This window comes from Galleria mellonella, unplaced genomic scaffold, assembly GCF_026898425.1.
Source record: "Galleria mellonella isolate WM207_F2 unplaced genomic scaffold, CSIRO_AGI_GalMel_v1 utg32, whole genome shotgun sequence".
Taxonomy (NCBI): domain Eukaryota; kingdom Metazoa; phylum Arthropoda; class Insecta; order Lepidoptera; family Pyralidae; genus Galleria; species Galleria mellonella.
Window position 1 is genome coordinate 3821125 of NW_026442075.1, and position 20553 is coordinate 3841677.

At 35.2% G+C, this 20553-nt stretch overlaps 1 protein-coding gene across 9 annotated transcripts in view; it reads left to right on the top strand.

Moving 5' to 3' along the window:
* LOC113510664 (histone-lysine N-methyltransferase ash1) overlaps nucleotides 1–20553 on the top strand; it is a 58335-nt gene that overhangs the window by 24337 nt on the left and 13445 nt on the right. For all 9 annotated transcript variants that reach the window (XM_026894146.3, XM_026894145.3, XM_026894147.3 and 6 more), the window contains 3 exons: nucleotides 13637–13828; nucleotides 14078–14213; nucleotides 14293–20221. In XM_026894146.3, the coding sequence (XP_026749947.2) occupies nucleotides 13637–13828; nucleotides 14078–14213; nucleotides 14293–20221 (6257 nt within the window). The remainder of the gene's footprint in view (nucleotides 1–13636; nucleotides 13829–14077; nucleotides 14214–14292; nucleotides 20222–20553) is intronic.

Sequence of the window (20553 nt, forward strand, 5' to 3'; positions counted from 1 at the left end):
CAAACTTGACATGTCTTTTTGTCGAAATAACAGTGCACAAAATAAACAAATAGTAGATTAAATAGGTTTTTGTTTGTTAGTAGACTTTAGTATTATATATTAATATTGTTATTTTCTCTTATAAGTACGTTTGTAAATGAGCCGTATTAAAAAAAAGATGTCAAGGTTGTTTACTAAATATATCAAGGGGGTAAAACAACAGTTTATGTATTTACGAGAAACTGTTCATTAAAATATGTACCATTCCGAATTGGATTATACAGTTATAAAGAATAATTTCAAGATAAATAAATCGTTTTATCGCGCTCGTGCATGACGTATTGTTTTGCGATCATCAGGCTTGATACTTCATACACGGGGCATGTTATGCTTTTTTATTATTTAGATAAAATTAACACGGATTCTAAATGATTAATTTATTATTTTGTACGTTTTTGGTAATCTTTAAATAAACGTGCACTGAGTTAATTTTTATAGAGTTCTAAAAGGAGATACGAAATTTGTTTGTATTTTTTTTATTGTGTTGTCTCTTAACTCAGTCACGAATAAATCGATTTGAAAATTATTTTTTTATTGAAAAGATTGGTCCCATAAAAATATCAAAAATCGGTTCAGCACTTTAGTTTTTAAATAAAAAAAAAACTGAAATCAGTTTTTTTGTGGTACACAATCTTAAATTATTTATCTTTGAAATTGTAAAATATTCACGTTTATACATTTTTTAAAATATTTTATTTATTTATTCATTAGTACAAATATGTGTACATGGCGGACTTAATGCTAAAAGCATTCTCTCCCAGTCAACCATAGGGAAGTGTCAGAATACTCGAATGCGGTGTTACTAATTATTGATATACATACATACTAAAATTACATATATAAACGAATAAATATATATGAATAACAAATATACTTACACATATACGATATATACTATATTATACACGAATTTGGGAATAATATAAAACACTTACTGCTCGGATAAAGATAAAAAGTGAGCGTGAACGCTTTTTTTGAAAGACGGTTTAGTCGGTAGTCTCTTAATGGCATTAGGAAGCGTGTTCCAGAGTCCTGAAGAATTTAGGAGAAAAGAATTTGAAGCGTAACCAGTACGGTGAGAGGGGAAAGATAATTGGAGACTATTATTGGAACGAAGGTTACTTTCGTGAGTTTCAAAAAGATAATGGAATTTACTCCTTAAGTAGTTAGGAGACTGGGGGTTTCGAAGAAGAGTGTAGAGGGTACAAAGAGTTCTAACGTTTCTGCGTTGACGAATGGAAATATTTCTTTGAACAATCTGAATAATGAGGAAGGTTCTCAAATTGTTTGTTTTTCTCTTTTATACTCGTATTTATGGTATGTTCCTCGATATCTTCCAATATACACTAATTTGGAATTGGTTTTAATGTTTTTTTTTTTTTATTTTTATATTTAGAAGTTTACGCGTGGTGGACGGATAATGGCTGAGATGATGATGATGACGATGAGCAGCACGTGTTGGTATCATGCTAATTTGGTCAAGATTTAATAATGTTAACAAAATTATTATATATGCACTGTTCCATTGATCTATTTGTCGGTGGAAGCAGCCACCACTAAACTTGTAGATAGATATTTACCTATATATTACATACATAACAGAAATGAATTAATGAGTTAACTTTCTTTGCAACAATACTATTGTGTAAGTACACTAAGTAAAATATTAAATTATAATTAAGATTTTTTTTTTATATTTCAATTAGATATATTCAGTCTTTACATGTAATTTATTGATTATACAGATGTACAAAGTAATAAAGAAATAAATTAATCACAGTTTAAATTCGACTGCACTTCATAATAGATTCACTGTTAAAACTATGCGGAATTGAACAACGCCGCTGCCACATCAAATGCGTTCGTTCAATGTCGTACAAACAACTTGGGGTATTATTACATGAAGTTTTCCGTTCGTTTCGCACCCTAATGTGTACGCCTTAATTAAGTACGGTCGGGATCTGTAGATAGTGATCGCAGGTATGGTAATGGTGCGCCTAATTCTGAGTCACGGACGGCTCGGCGCCGACGAGGCTCTGGCTGTCCACCGGCCACTTGCACCGGCTGCAGCGCTAACCGCCCGCCCGGAACATGCAACCCTTCGTAACTAAAACAAAGCGGCCGGTGTTTGTACACGTGGAATGTAAACTGTTATTATTCGTACCTACTTGCTACCTACTTACCGTCCTGTCAGGCGTTTGCGGTGAGAAGTTAAAAAGTAAATTCCAACCAAAAGCTTACGTTAGTAACTACTATTATCTTTAATGGGGTGAAAGTGACTAGTGAGGGATGGAAATGAAGTCGAATCAAACGAAAAGAAAGTTATCAAGATGGTTTCCAGAGGGAACGACGAGGTCGAACATACATGACATGGCATTACTAACATGTTGTATTGTCACTTTATACGAAAAATTAAGTGTTAAAATTAACCAGCTACAATATTACAACAATATTATACTTTTTTTTATTACTAACATGTTGAGAATTTGCGTCCACGACGATCCATGATTTGATCTATGATATCGATAATTATTGCATGTAGATTGTATTGATGTAAATAATGCTGATGGTAATTTTATACTGCCCAGCACATCTCAAAAGGCGTCCTCATAGTCGCATAGCTGCGGAATTTTACTGCGGCTCGTTACTATGATCATAAACGTCGAAAACGGGACTAGTATATACCACAAGCACTATAGATACTAGACAGAGATACAAGTCTATTTAATGTCAGATTTCTAATGCCCTACAATCTGTATATAGGCAGTAGATTTTGTTTATTATTAGCTTCAATAATCTGAGTTAACTGCACGTTTAATACAAATATGAAATCTCTGTGTGTCTTATTATCTAAGTATCTAATATCGTTATCTCTCACTAATCGTACACTCTATTGACAGACATTACACTTATTAATTTAATGATTTTTTGTACAAAAAATATTGACATTGATTAAACCTAGGTTGGGTGTATTTAATTTATTAAGGTTTTGTATGAAGTCATGTTTTGCTAGCGGTTGTCACGCACGCGCCTCATTAACGATAGGGTATATATTTTAATTCCATTTCACCGTTTGTCGTACGAAAGGAAGTATTGATATTTTAATTTCCTGGGAAATTGTTAACAGTTCTTATTTTGGGTAATGCAAGAATAATAAATAATGAAGACTACAATACTAACTCCTAATTAGAAATTGTAAAATATATTTCATTGGGTATACGGTGTGCCTGATGACCAGATTGACCGGCGACGAACACTAATAAATGTAAAAAAAGGAAAGAAATACAGGCCAGATATTGTAAGGTTTATATATGCATATCTATTCAATTTTTTTTTATCTTCCTTGAACAACAAAGTGATTTTAAAGTTTTGTATTTCGGTCTTAATATATGCATACAAGTTGCTCATAATACCTAACCTTTTGTAACGTTTCCGATGAAGCCCACAAACAATATCATGTTTTTATTTCGGCACAGGCTCGAACACTTGTGTTCACAACACGACAAAGCGAATGAGTGACATCACGTCTCACGAATGTCTACTAGCGCGAATTACCATTAATGTATATTGTTTTAACAACAGTTGTCTTACCTTTTCGATTGTCTTCATAATCGATTCAGACGCATTTTAATTCGAGAATATCCTTTGTGTAATTGTATCCATAATAGGCTTTGATTGGTTCAATTACTTAATTCCCTATCAAGTAGTTGAGTCACTACCCACGCTGTATGGAACATTTTTCTGGAGAGCATCACAATGTAATTTTAGACACCTCCGTCCGTCTTATAAATTAAATGTGCATTTTTATATAACGAGGAGTATATTCGGTCCGCTTGATCCACGAACGCTTGATTACAAGTATTAATCAGATTATTGGTATTAATTAGAAGTATCAGTGACGCTGCGTTGCTTGTATTTGTTACAAGAAAATCACCAGATCGAGTCACAATATCTATTAATTTCGGTGTCGTATCTTATCCTTCAAATACAGCATACAAGCAAGTTGGTATTGCTATGCTAAATGAGCAGTGTATCGAAATTTCTCAGGACAGATGTTGAGGGGCCAATAAGGTGAACGCGCGACCGACACCCGTTTGCCTAGCTTTTTGATTTATTTACTTTGGTTTACGCGTTCCTTGTTACAGCCGTGGTTAAAAATAATATTGCTTAAATGTTTTCCTCGCTTTTTGAATTAGGTTCGTAAGTCATTAGGGTCATTTAAGGTGAAAAACTACAAAATGTAAAACTTGTGTGCTTATATAAACAATTAAATTGATTTTTTTAATAATAATTCAAGATTTTGCTTCACAAAAAAGCTAAAGATTTCAATCATGACATCATTAATAAGAGAGCAAAATGAGACTTAAACGAGGATTAGATTTGGTGAAGATATCGCGTAACATGCAATTCATTATATTTAAATTAATTATTACTAATTACTCGTGAGAAGAAAATGATGGCATTAGTCGCGTACCATCTGAAGTGAATCGTGGCGTGTAACCTTCATACTACTAACACATGTGTTCTTTTAGTTATCCCACTGTTATTAAAATAATTATTTTCGGTCGTCTTGTTTTAATAATATATGAATAGAGTGCAAGTATATTTTGCTCCACAACATCATTGAACTGTATTTTGTAAATACATTTGATTGAAATATTTGTTTTTACGAAGTTAAATTGTGTTTACAAGTATACTCAATACAAGAACTCTTGCTCTGTAAAGTAAATCGGCAGCTTCAATCGTCACAAATATACGCCCCCTATTGTTGTATAATATATCGATTTGAGAACTTTTTTTCTTCCGGTAATCGCTTGTAAAAATGTTGCTTTCTATATATTCCACAGTATTATTAATATTTATAAAATTACGGACAATGTCGACTTATAGGATGTTCGTCGTAGCGATGAGCCGCTTTGTTTACATAATTCCACGTTTCCCCGGTGTCATTAATTTCGGTGCACACCTAGGAAGTTCTGGTGAAGCAAACGCCGCTATAAATCTCCAACTTTTTTTGTTAACAGATTTAAATAACACGATATTCGCGTTTAATATAAGCAGATGGACGGCAATAAATTATTAGCTTTGTAAACGCGGTGTTAAATGTCGAAAGTGTAAACGCGTCAGTTAGTAGAATGAGTGTGCGACTTTTCAGAGCGTAGTGCAAACAAATAGTAGCCAATATTTACAAGATACCTTCAACATCATCGCTGTACATTAAACGCGTGGGTTCTCCGGTGTTATTATCTGGAGTACGTGTATGCAAACGCATTGTATGCGCTTGCTACTCTTATTTGCTCAGCTTATTTGTTAGTCTGGGTTTCATTGATGCGACTCACGTCTCATATCAATTTCCTTGTACAGTTATGCAAATTTAGGATAATTTATATTATTTATACTAATTAAATTTACCTGAATTATATTTAGATAACAATTCTACATAGATTTTTGTTTTCTGTTTGAGGCGGGAGGCTGGCTACAAATATCTTTAATCTTGTTTAGGTTTTTTTTTAATGCTATTTTTCTGGAAGGTACAAGCTGACGATAACAGTAGCAACACTACATCAATTTAATTATATATAATAATTATTTTTGTGAAGTTTATAAACAAACAAAATGCTGTTAATTATTAAGTCCGATTACCTGCTGGGAAGTGTCGAGTACAATAACAGCAATATTGTCATTTTTCAATAGTATTTTTCATATTTCAAGGAAGTAGTATCGGGAAAGACGAGAATTTCAAAATATTTTAGTATAGAAAGAGAAATAAGCTGAGCAAAGAAATTTGTATTAAAAATAATATTATAAATGTTTGTTTATTTTTTCTTAGCGCCTTAACTGCTCAACTAATCATCATGAAATTTTCGAAATTTTTGAGAAAGACAGGCTCTCTTGTGTTCTGATTTAGCAGATGAAGATGCAAGTAAAAGTTTGTATGTATATAAGATTAATTAATATTGTACAGCCGGTTTTTGAAAGTGGAAACACGTAGCTGTACAGTTTATGCCAGTTGTTTTTAGTAGTCCTTTGTCCTTGCATTATGCTTGTTTTTCTTTTTGGGACGTTCTGCAATACGTTTTGTTGACGTGATGTATATTTACATATATCCTTGATTCGACGGATACCTTGTCAAATGTAACTGCATTGTTCAGCGGATGATATGATCGTAATGTAACTACAACATTGTTACCGGTCTTGTCACGTCTCATAAACCTATCTTGTTCGACACAAAAATACTCTTGTAGGCAATTGTAATTTAGAACAAGCAGTAATATTTACCATCTGTAAAAATTACCATGAACTAGCCATATGCTACAAAAAATAGAAGCAGACAATGAGGTTCGCACATTCAAAATATCGAGGTGATTGAACCCTTGTGTAGAGCTAGCATAGTCAATCGTTTTTGTTGATTCTCAGTCCACATAAAAACTACTTTAAATATTGTCCGAAGCAATGAAACGGAGCTCGTTTAATAACTTGTGCTTGTTCATATTCAATATTTATTATTATTGTAAATAAAAGATGATACAAAAACAAATCCAATACAATAATATTTTATCATATTAATTGTAACCATAGTAAGAATTTCAAAATCTTTTGACGACTAGATACTTCTTGAATTACGAATATATAAATTAATAGTAGTATTTCTTAGCATATGATCAATAATTTATTTTTAAAATGAAGTGTAATATGACGTAATTAACGATCACTTAAGCATTTGGTTCGTTATTATTTATATTTCCATTGGAGGCGACTGGAAATATTTTAATTTGTATAGATAACCGTCGATATGTATCATGAATATAAATGAGTTGTCGCACAAAAAACGAGATGTGTTTGAGGAGAAATAATAAGAGGCGATCGTCTAGCCGGCATCGTCCTTGAGTGCAGAAATCCTTGATGAGTACAATCAACCGCCACCGGATAGTCGTCTTTGTACAGGGCTGCCGATTAATTTTTAATGTCCATTTAATGCTTAAAGATTAAATAGTCGCTTCTCTCTTCGTTACAGTATAATTGCGTATGAGTGTGTACTTTTGTTTTAATGTTACATTATTGGTGTAAATGAGCAGCTAGTACTTGTATATCATTAATTCATTCGTTTGCATATACGTTCTGTTATTTAATTAATGTGAAACATTAAATCATAGCGTTAATTTATTCATTGTTATTTAGGAGAAATTCTTTTCAACTCGATATCAACTTTGTACCCAATAATCAACTTTAATGTTCAAAGGGTTGCAACCCTATGTTATCGATGCTGTGTAGGTGCTAGCAAGTGTGACGACAAAAACTAAAACTGAAAATAAATGGGCACGAAACGCCTATTAGCGCGTTCGCGATACTCGTTGAGCTGCGGCTGCGGCCCAATCGATGGTGACTTGAACTACTATCCGTATTTGTAAGTACTCCATTATACTCACCTATTATATGAGTACAGGAATGTCTTAAATGTTTTGCGACATTTAATGCGAAATATACAATAATGCCAAATACTTTGTTTTTTTTTTTTTTCACGTTATAAGCAGGTGGGATTTCCTGGAGTATTTACAATTTCAAAATTAAATTTGGTCATCCTGACAATATGAGTATATACAGCGAATAAAATTTGAATTGAATGCAATTCTACAAAATTCCCGATGAAGATCCCGGCGACTTCCATTTATCTCTCCACGTATCTATAGTATATTTTCGAAACGCGTACGTAAATATGTCACGCTTAAAATTCAGTCGCAACTTAAATTGAATTTAACTCGAGCCACGACCTGCCAACTTATCGAATATAAATTCACTTAATAATCGTTACCAATTACGTGAGCGTTCAGCTTCGTACTATACAATAAATCTTTGCAGAAATGCTGCGGCAGTCGATTACTGCGAAGGATTAAGATCTTTTTGCGGTCGCATGTAAGGGAGAAAATGAACTGTCAATATAGTGTTGATTGGTCTTTTTGATGTAAGACAGGAACACTCGTGAGTTGCGCCGGCCGGTCCGCCACGCCGGCATCATGAGAAATGCTGAATGTTATGAAACCATCGCTGACAAACTGCCAATAGCCGAGTTTGGCTTTAACATTTGACAGCTTTGTCATATATAAGAGAAATATATGGTTAATCCTAAAATATTTCTTTTCGTATCACATTACATTTTATCGCTGAATTTTCTGTGATGTAATTTGATTTATTGTCAATTATAGTAATTTATGTATTTGTAAAATGATGTATCACGTTGATAAAAAGTATATTATTAGATTTGTTTTAAGATAGGCATTCCTATTAAATATCACCTCACTTATTGTTTTGTGCATTTCGCAAAACGACCTCTCTCTTGACCTTCCGCGCTACAATTTGACATTGTCTCTGTCGCAAGATGTGGCGGAGCTCGATTGCCTGTCACAGTCAAGTTCACGGTCTTATATTTATCTTATATTTACAATAATAACAATTACTAAGTTATTATTAATTACTTACCTTGTGTAACATTATGAAAGACGTCTTAAATAGCATTTAATTTAATATTTTCTACAATATACTTTTGTAACTTTGAATTGAATAACGTACACGTTATTATTAATAGTTATCATCTTTGTGCAAGCAGCATACCACTTTACAATAATACCTTCTCGTTACAAATGTCGAAACAGACAATCGCGTTGAGAGCCTATTCTCGATCCGTATAAGGTGCTTTTCGTCGATTCTTTTCTTCGCAACTAAGATACTAGTACACGATCATTTTAAATCGTTGGGTACCGAGTATTGTTCTCGACATTTGGCACGGGTCGATAACCTGAACAATCAACTTGATGTTAAAAAAAAATGTTAGATATTAAACTACGGTAGTTTATCCTATTAAGTGTTTATCTTTTTATTTTCAAATTGTTTTCTTCGAGAGAATTCATAATTCATCATTAATTAATATGCTGTATCAGACTTTAGGTGTGATGTTAAAAATATTCTAATAGGTAGTTATAGGTTAATGGCCAATATTAACTCTACATAAAAAGTTGTTTACCTGTGCCGTAGCACGAGAAGAGTCTCTTCCAATTCTCGTATTATTATTCACGGTTATTACTTCTGGACCTTCTGCTCAGACAATTATTATTATTCGTCGGATCACTGTTTGGTGCGGAGCGAAGTGCCTCTTACGAGTCCTACTCCACCTCGTTCTACGGGTAGACGTCGCATTTGGCACTACAGGTCGGCAGATTGGGAAGATGCGGATTTTTTTCGCATCTTACCCATGCAGGTTTGTGGATGATCCCGACGCCATTGCCGATTCCATTGCTGATGTGGTGCTTCAGGGAATGGAATTATTTATTCCTAACTCTGTGGTGCCCGTCGGCGGGAAATCCCAGCCCTGGTATGGAGCCTCCTGTAGAACAGCATCTCGTCTGAAACAGGAGTGCTTTAACTGGGCTTCGCGAGATCCTAACACCAGTGCTCTTAAAAGAAATAACTCTGTAGGTCTTTCAAAAGAGTTATAGCCACAGCGAAGTCAGAGCATATTAGTAGAATTGGCAAGAGACTGGCTAGTTTGCCCTCTGGGACTCGAGCTTTCTGGTCTCTTGCCAAAGCTGCACAAGGGAATTTCTGTAAGTCATCTTTTCCACCTTTGCGCAGGGAGGATGACTCGTTGGCCCAGAACGCTAAAGAAAAGGCCGATCTTCTTGGATCCATCTTTGCGTCAAACTCGACATTGGATGACGGGGAGAAACCACCACCGACCATCACGTGTTGTAGGAGCTCTATGCCTGACATTCGCATAGCTCAGTGCGTAAGCACTTTTCTCCCTCGAAATCCATAAGTCGAGTGGGCCTGATGGTATTCCTCCAATTGTGCTTAGGACGTGCGCACCAGAGTTGGCTCCGGTTCTTACGCGTCTTTTTTACTCATCGGGCATAGTCCCAAAGTTTTGGAAGACTGCTCTGGTGCATCCGATCCCTAATAAGGGAGATCGCTCAGATCCAGCTAACTATAGGCCCATAGCTATCACTTCCTTATTCTCGAAGGTTATGGAATCCATCATTAACCGTCAACTGCTCCGGTACCTAGAAGAGCACCGGCTGATCTGTGATCGCCAGTATGGCTTTCGACAGGGACGTTCGGCCGGTGATCTTTTAGCTTACTTAACACACCGATGGGCAGTGGCAATCGAGAGTAAGGGAGAGGCCTTAGCAGTTAGTCTGGATATTGCGAAGGCCTTTGATCGGGTGTTAGAGCGCTCTTTCAAAGCTACCTTCATTTGGGTTGCCTGCGAGACTGTGCATTTGGGTCGCCAGTTTTCTCAAGGAACGTAGCATTTCGTAGTCGACGGTGCATGCTCTGATTTAAAAGAATGCTGGTGTCCCGCAAGGCTGTGTATATCTCCGACTCTGTTTCTTCTGCGTATCAATGATATGTTACAGATTAATATTCATTGCTATGCGGACGACAGTACAGGAGATACATTATATACCGGTCATTCAAGGATGTAGCGGGCCCATACCGATGAGTGCCGGAATAGTTGTCTGAAATCGAAACTTCACTCCATCAAGTTTCGATCTGGGGTGAACAAAATCTTGTCCAATTTAACCCTAAGAAGACACAAGTCTGCGCGTTTACCGCAAAAAAGACGCCGTTTGTCGTATCTCCTCACTTTCAGGGCACTTCCCTTGATAAAAAGTCGAGTCTAGGAATTCTGGGCGTTGATATATCTTGCGACGTCCAGTTTTGCGGTCATCTGGAGGAGAAGGCTAAGATAGCTTCCAAAAAGTTAGGAGTGCTCAATAGGGTGAGACGATATTTCATGCCAGAACACCGCCTGAAATTATATAAAGCCCAAGTCAGGCCGCATATGGAATACTGTTCTCACCTGTGGGTAGGAGCGCCACAGTACCAACTCCTTCCGTTAGACCGCATTCAAAGTCGGGCGGCTCGAATTATCGATAGTCAACGCCTTACTGTCCGACTTGACCCATTGAAACTGCGCAGAGATGTTGCGTCTCTGTGCATCTTCTACCGAATTTATCATGGGGAGTGTTCTGAGGAATTGTTCGGATTGATACCTGCTGCTGATTTTCACCACCGTACAACCCGCCACAAACTAAAGTTTCATCCCAATCATCTGGACGAGTGGCGGTCTTCCACCGTGCGTTTTTCAAGGCACTTTCTTCCACGCACAACCATTCTTTGGAATCAACTTCCAGCAGCAGTATTTCCGAACCGATACGACAACATAACCTTCAAGAAAAGAGTATATTCCTTTTTAAAAGGCCGGCAGCACACCTGCAATGCCGCTGGTGTTGTGGGTGATCATGGGCGGCGGTAGTCACTTACCATCAGGTGAGCCGCATGCTCGTTTGCCCCCTGTTGTAAAAAAAAAAAAAAAAAACTTACAAAACACGTGCAGTTTGTTTAATCATATTTATTAAGTTAACGGCTTCGCCTCTTTGAATATGTATAGATCGAAAGCAGGCATAAATAATAGTGATCGTAAGTCCTAGCGCATGATACGAGTAACATTTTGTGTTTGTTTGGTGGTTGCTGTCAGATATAAATCTCCGCAGATCACGAGGTCGTTAATGTGATAGTCGTGTCGGCGCCGCCTGAGATACTTACCGTTACACTATTGTTGATTCAAATACATTGAGCTTTCTTATTTGTCTGATTCAATTCTATAATTTAAAGTACGTGATTTAAAGTAGAATATTCTACACCCTATAATTGGTCAGGGCTATAGAAATTAGGTTGTTGCTCAAGTTTGCTAATAACATTTCATAATTATTGTTTAAATTATTAAAGTTTGAAGCAAAATGCAGTATCAGTACTCGCCATAATTTACAAAAAGTGTAGTTTTGTATAAAAAAATGTGGCTACTACCACCGCAAACATCGTCTATGGGGTTGTTTCCGTAGTACCCATTTGATATGCGAGTGGTGATAAGGTAGGCCGCCACACGACACTTGCTAAACCCCTTCCAGTGGCGAGGGTTGCTCGCCCTTCCGTCTTATTGATTAACACCCTCGGAATCAGCTTTATAGTAAAACAACACGCGCCATCATTACTTGTTATTAATAGTGTATAAAGTATTGCAGTGAATAGGTCCACTGCAATACTTTATAACACTATTCATTTACGATGCACTGTGCAAATTACCTAGGTTCAAATAAAATATTAATTGTACTGGAACCTTCCTGAAAATGTAATATTTACTGATTACCAAGAGAAAACTAACTAGTTCCCTATCAGTTGGTCTACATCCAACTGCCGGAGTGTCAAAGATGCTGCGGAATGTTTTTCGTATATATGTATGTAGTGTCATTTTTGTAATGTAATTTTACAATTACAATCGCTGGCTGGAGCTGGAACGATTTTAATAATTTGAAATTATTATCTTAGTCTCAGTAACAGTTTGAGAGTACTAATATGGAAAACTGTCAACTCTAAAGGATTTTCTATCCTTTACTAATTCGGAGAACATTTTAAATAGAGACATCGATAGTTACAATCATCAGGAAATTATAAGGTCATTTGTTACACAAAAACCTTGCTCAAAGTAATTGTTGCGATTATTTTGTGTAATTTAAATGTGTTGTAAATCCCTTGTATTTATTGTGCTATCGAGAGTCGTGAGTTGTGCATTAATTCTTGAAAAGGCAATCGAAATCTAGAAGGACAAATAAATGCTCACATGCTCTACATTTTTATTGTTAGCATAATATTTATTTGTCTTTAGATTAATTAATTACATCAATAGTGTACAGTCACATTTATATTGGGATATTTAATTTTTGGTAATGCTTAATTAGGTAATATGTAAATAAGTAATAATTCGTATCTTTTAGCCTTGCTACTAATCGTAAAATTTTATATGTTCTCTATGAGATATGAATAGCTAGTTACAAGTGTAGAGAAGTATTGCGGTCAGTGAGGGACGTTTGCGACACTCCGCTGTCGGTTGCGCCAAATCAATCATGAGACACTAAATGCATCTCGTTGTGTCAGTGTTGCACTTATTTCTGAAGCAATCGCATGTTATAATATAGGTAATTTGAACTTAGAACGTATATTGGTGTTGGCTTTTTACTTTTAACTTTATTTAACTCTAATATTAAACCTACATATTTAAGAATAAAAAATAATAAATATTATGTAATAAAAATATAAGCCAGTGTGGTTCCGGTATAGATGGGCCACCCCTTCTTTTTCCGTGGGTTTCGTAAGAAGCGGACTAAGGAATTTAATGGTCGAGACGTCACCAAAACCTGACTGTGGTTATCAACCCGCCTGCCAAGGGTGACTACTGGCAAAATTCTATGCTCAACAGTGGGCCAGTTAACGGCTGATATGATGATGATGATATAAAATCCTGTGTCACGATGTTCGTTCACGTTGATTATCGAAATCGCTCATCAACAATTTTAATTAAATATTTTAAATATGCATTGTTTATTTCAACTTAGAGATAGGATAGTTTTTTTTGCGAAAAAAATAAATGTACCCTGTGGGTGGCAAATGATGCAAAATAACTTTCCTTGTCAGGTAGTAATATTTATACCAATAATACCTACTTTAAATATAATCTACTATATGTATGTATGTATATTTCTTGCAGTTTCCATCTCCTGTCGCCGAAAGCGTTGCTTGTGGCAGTAGTACGTCATCATCGACATCCTCGTCGTCTTCTTCATCATCGTCGTCGTCTTCCTCGTCGTCTGACTCTGATACCGCGGATGCCGCTGGTGGTTCTGCACACGCCTCTGCAGATGACTCTAGTGCTGCACTTGCAGCTGTTTGCCAACTACAGGTCTGCATTATTTATTATTAATTTATAATTAATTTATTTAGTAACTATGCATGCAGTTTCACTCGTAGTCCGAGTTGATAAAAAAAAATTCATCCCATCGGAAACCATACTCCGTGATAAATGCTATGTGTACGCCAATTTTTATGATAATGAGCCGTGAAAGCAACAAGAAGCAAGCTTTTCTTATTAATGCTAATAAATATCAGGAGTGGCGTGTCCAGTTAAAACATTTCTTAATATTTTTTTTAGGTTATCGACGATGCGGACCTCGCCGAATTATTTCCAGAACAAACATCTGGTGCATCGGCGCAACAGTCTAATTTTACAAACTTCTCTGTGCACAATGCATCACCTGAAAATGATGACAAGTCTATTGCCGACAATGGTGAGTACAGACCAAAAAATCGAATATTATCAAATATGCTATGGATTTCATATGACACTTAAATTATTGTGTTTTACAGGCGATGGTTCGAGTAGTGAAATGGAACTCACTCCTCAGTTAGTGACAGCTGCCATCCAGAGGGCAACAGCAGATTCGTCCGGCTCAGAAAATGAGTGTTCTAACTCAGAAGTTGGACATCAAAACACTACTCACTATGCATCTAGTCTATTGCAACAATTCGAAGCACAAACGCAACTCCTAAGTAGTACAACACCTTTAGCAAATATCAACTCTTCTGCAGCATCTACAATGAACTGCGGACTAAATTCAGATCCTATAGATGGTGTTGGAACAATAAATGATTGTGTACTTGGACAGATAAATAATTTGCCTGAAATTGCTCCAATCACGCCAAACTTTTTAACTACCAGTCAACATTTGAGTCCACAGCAAACCGAAGAACTTTCCCAAATAAATAAAGATCTCGAAGAAATTACATCTGTTACAGAGGGTATATCAATACCAAATCCAAGTTTAGAAGATTGTGTTGATAATAATGATTTCATGAACTTGGATATAACACAGGCTGGTTCTGATTTAGGAAATGCAAACGATTTGTTAAAAAGTTCTCCATTAACTGTGAGCAGCACTGATATGGTTAGTCATCAAATCGATAGCCAAAAACTAGATACTATCAGTACCAATTCAATTGAATCTCAGGAAGATGTTAAAAATGTAATTGTAGAATCAAGACGGAAAAGAGGGAGACCGCGAAAAGTGAAAAAAGTTGATGAGGACTTTAGTTCTAAAAATATGGAATCTCAGAAAGAAGATAAATCTGTTGTAAATGTAATTAATTTTCATAATAATAACGATCCACCGAATGTATCACCAGATTCTGGCATCTTATCAAATCATAATTCACCTACACAATCCCCAATGCGACGACATGACGAAGATGATACTCACAACAATAGACTAGCTAGAAAATCTATTCAAAAAGAAAATAATACAAGAGAAAGAAGAGCTGTAAGATCAAAATCTAAAAGCAAAAGTAGAATTCAAAATAGATCTGATTCAAGCGATTGTGATTATCAGAAAAAGAGATTAGAAAATGAAGTTAAACACATAAAAACCGAAGCACCTTCACCAGTTCCATTAAAACAGGAGCAAAATAAATATGATAAATCAAAGAAAAACGATCAAAAATTAGATATCGCTGCTTTAGATAGAATGTTATATGCAACTGATAGAGTTTTGTATCCACCTAGAAAAAAAGTCGGCCGTAAACCACAAATTAAAACGAAAGCAGCTACTAAAACAACACCTAAAACTCTGAAAGATAAAAATCAATATGATTCTGGAGACAGTGACGAAGATTCTATGCCATCTAATGGATCTGTTTTATCAGGAGTGTATGCTAAAAGAAAAGAAGTAAATAGTAAATTAGCAAATTTGCCCAAAAAGAATGCAAAAACATTTACTAATACATGGAGAGAAAATCAGAGTGAAAACGAGGCTGCAGCAGATGATCCACTTGATCCTACATGGAAACAGATTGACCTTAATCCGAAATACAAAGATATTTTATCTGGGTATAAAAGTGATCACGAATTTAAGCCTTATAAAAGCTGTAGTCGATTAATAGAGTCAGGTTATAAAAGTGATTATGGGTGCAGATCTGGTTACAAAAGTGATTATTATCGCTCTGGTTATAAAAGTGATCACAAGTCTGGTTATAAAAGCGATAAATCGGGATACAAAACGGATTATAGCGTACGAAGTATGCGACGGCGCATGCGAAAGTTAAAGAAAACTAGATCAGTACGAGATAGATCATATTATAAAAACCAAAAACATTTTGTATCCGATCAGGAAATTTTACTGATAACAAATAAAACATTCAGTAGCTTAACTTTGGGACATAGTTCGAGTGATTCTGAATGTGAAAGTTATTTGCGAAAACCCAGTGCTAGCCCAAAATATGTAAGTGTTTGCACTAAATATCCATTGCCATCGAAATATGATTTTGGGTTTACAAAAACGCAGAGAAAACAAGTGTTACGATTGAATTCGTCAGATCCATTCGCGCCGGGACCCGTATTCAGTGGACTGCAGCGACCAGTCACAACATACAACATTTTTAAAGTTAGTCACAATAATAATAATACTTTACTTAAATCTCCTACAAAGGCTAGTTACATTGGAAGTCCATTACCAGCCTTAAAACCTGTCTTCACTCATAAATTTGGTTCATCTCCAATTTGTACTATTGCCAAACTATCAGGATCAAAGAAAGACAATGAATCCAATTCTAGACATCTTACTAGAAATTTGTCTCCAAAAAATCGCAAACAGTCAAAGAATGGAAGTACAGTATTTTCTGGTTCTGCTAAAAAAGAAAATATTCTAAAACCACTTCCAAGTATTTTTGAAAAAGCAAAAAATAGTTATATTCCGCATAAGTCATTATCAAGAAATGTTTTCTTAAATTTCAAGAAACCTCATATAAAGCCGACCTTTCATATTAAAAGACATAGAAGGACAGTAGTATTAGCTCCACCAAAAATTAATTTAAAGCCTGTTGAAAGGCCCTCGCGAATTACAGTGAAGACAGAGAATAAACATCATAGGCACAGAAGCAAAAGACGACATCGTTCAAGATCAGTATCTAAATGTCGAGAGTCTTATACTAAAGTTATAGATTCAGTAGATCAGAAATTTAGTCAAGATATGGATAATTTAGTTTCAAATTTTATCAAAATATGTCAGATTGCGCCAAAAATTATTACTAACGTAGCGCAAAATCAAACAAAAAATGTAGAAAAACCAGTAACTGAGAGTTTGTCAACCAAAGTGGTAAAAAGAGGGTCGAAAAAACGTAAGACTTCAGATAATCAAGAAATTGCCACCCCCACTTCAAAACGAAGACACAAAAAACAATTAACAGAATCTCAAAGTAAAGGAGGCAAAGATACAAATGAGCATAAATTACCGCTTAAAAAGAGACACTATCATATTAATTCTTCTACCAGCAATAGTTTGAGTCTTAGTTTAGTTACTGCTGAATTTGATGAGAATTCCAAGTATGAAAGCAATCCAGAAAATTGTTTATGTACTGAAACGGATTGTATGGGAGAAATGCCTAACAATTTGTCTAATGAATCTCCCAAATCGAAAAATTCACACGAGAAAAGTAAAAAAGTTGCCGAAAATTCAAAAGCCAATGGTCAAGTAAACAGTGCTGATGTAAAAAATAATGATGTTAATAAAACAAAACCTAACCTAGTGACAATAACAGAATCAGTAAAGGTTGCTGAAAGTGTGACCAGTGCTGTCACTACTAAACATCAATCTCCTAATCGCCATAATACAACTGATGATGAATCGTGTAATAAAAAGCGGTCAACAGAGCAATCAGAATTATCTAAAAAAATATTCGAAACATCTGAAAAACTAAAAGCTGTTGATAAAATGGTGCAGGATTTAGAGAAGTCATTGCCAAAATCAAAAGAGATTGATATTAAGGTAGAGATATCAAAACAAGATGCACATAAAGTGTCATCACCAAAATCTGAAGCAAAATTATCGCCAATGAGAAATTCTGCACCAATAGTTACTCCTAAGAAAAGGCATAGGTTAGAAGCAGATAAAGTTATGACACATTCAAGCTTAGATCAAGTGGTACAATCATTATCTAAAAAATTATCCGAAGAAAAACCTAGTAACATAGTTAATAATAAAGACAACAGCACTAATAGTAACATTAAAGGAGATTCTAAAGAATCTGAAACTCCTAATACAGTATCATCCAATACCCTTTTACCTGTTAGTAGCAACACTGCTACCGTCGATCCCTTAAAAAGTATGTCTGCGCGGTCTTTGTACAAAAGTGCTATACCTCCAGCACAAAAATCGGAAATAATGACTCGAAAGAAAAATAGATTAGAGGGACTGACTAGTAATTTAGTTTCAAAAATTAATCCAAGTGCAGCTACAAAAGTTTTGGATACTTTACTTAATAACAATATACGAAAATCTATAGAATCGCGTATACTGGAAAAAGAAAAGTCAAATGCAGATACAGGTAATAAAATATCTGACGATAAAAATAAAAACAAAGATAATGCCCAGATTAATACAAGAGCTACTGTTATCAAATCTCCTGTTTCCAAAGGTAAAGTTCTTGAAACTAAAAAGTCAAAAGCACCTGAGCTTCAACCAATTATAGAGCAGGCTGTTGTGGTTAATATAGATAAACCAACAGGTATATTTGAGCCATCAGTGGATTTAGAAGATCAAATACCTAAATCGTCTATTTGTGTAAATAATATTTTATCTGATGCAAATAAAATTAAAGGAAAGTCAAAATCCAGTGATAATAAATCCTCAAATGCGTTATTGACGCCAATTGATACAGAAGGTGACATTCCACTAGCGTTGATATCAGAGACACCTGATCCTATCATAAGGCCTAAAAGAGGAGAATCCATTGCTGCCGTGTTATCCGACAAAATCCAAGAAACATCTGGAGGGCATAATTTAAGACAACCAAAAAGAAATTTAAGTAATGAAAATGACGATGGAAGTGACAACAAAAAGAAAAAGAAACTAAACAATATTATAAGAGAAAGTAAATTAGTTCTACCTACAAAAATGTTGATTCCTAAAATCCAAGCTGAAAGACTCTCAATTGGAGATGCAAATAAAAAAGTGCTAAAGCCAGAAACTAATGTACTGATGAAAAAACCTGATATCAATGAGAATTTAAGTGATAATAAATCTATTGATTCGTCAAAGAAGAAGACCAGACGCCGAAAGGCTATCAATAGAACAGGTTTTCCAAGTATTAAAAAGAAGAAGAAAAAAGTCGAACAAAGTGTTACTTCTGATAGTCATTTTACATCGGAAGACACAGATAATAACTCTGCGTTTGAAAGGGTGCCAAAAGATGGTGAAGCTATGAGTAGTTTCTTAGAGCGAACTACAAATAAAAAACCTGAACTCAAAGTAGTGCTTAATAAAGAAGAGTGTCCAAAACAAGGTCGTTTAACAGTAGTGGCTCTCGAGAAATTACAGGGTAAAGAAATTGTGAAAGATAATAATAATAAATCAACTAATAAGTCTGAGAATAAAGGTACTGAGAAAAAAATTAATAATTCATCTATTTTGAGAGCACCTGCATTGCAATTAAAGAATAAATTAGAAAAAGACCCTAAAAACCATGTGAATAAATGGGAAGTGCTAAGTGAAACTGATAGTATTCCATCTTTGGCTAGTTCCATTAGTAATGACCCTGAGGATAGTATACCGTTAAGTTTATTAAATATAAAATCTGACAGACCAGGAAGTCGTTTGGATAACCTTGAAAGGTTAAAACGTAAAACTAGGGCGATGTCACCGTCACAAGAGATAGAAGAAATATTTTCAAAACGTAAAGTTGTTGAACGGAATAGCAAAGTTGCTTTGCGACCTAAGTCTAGTTTAGCTATATTATGTCCAAGCGAAAGAAGAATGACTAGAAGTTCAGATATTGCTATAGATGAAGTAAAAATTAAGAATAAAAAGGTGGAAAACAAGAAATCGACGATAGAGCCCACATTTGAAAAATCTATTAAACCTGATAGCATTGCCACAAGAAGGAAGTCTCGTTCTTGTCAAGTAAATAAAAAAGTGCGTGAAGTACATTCAAGTTCGCGTGATAGTTCTTTGGACACTATCGTAAGTCGTAAATTAATATCGAAATCTCGTGAACCATCCGTAGATACGCTCCGTGATCATGATGAAAATGATCCCTTGCCACTCAACGAGAAAGAGATAGACTTTGAAAAAAGTATAGATATACTATCAAAGAATATAATTTGTAAGAAACGAGTCGCTTCCTCTCGTGATGATAGCCCAGCCAGCAGTGTAGATAACAGAGAGAAACCTATTGTGTCTAAAAGAAATCCGCGACTCAGAAAAAAGTTTTTGGTCGCAGGTCTCTTCTCTGATTATTACAAAGAAGAGTAAGTATTGATTTTAATTTTTTTTTTCATTAGCATATATTCTTTATTGCACTTTCGTAATGCTGGACATTAAATTGATAATTTTTTTGAAGCCTATGCAGTAAGAAATAATTTAACGTCATAATGACATATAAATACTAATATGTAAAATGTTCTAGAATAGATCTAGATCTTTAAGATACCATCTCCCTACCCTTATCCCAATTATTATTTGGGGTCGGCGTAATATGGTTTTATCCATATTACTAAAGGATTTGGCTTATAGTTTTACGACCGGCCGCCTGACGTCATCCCTCTTTGGGATAGATCTAAATCTTTAATATACAAAGGTG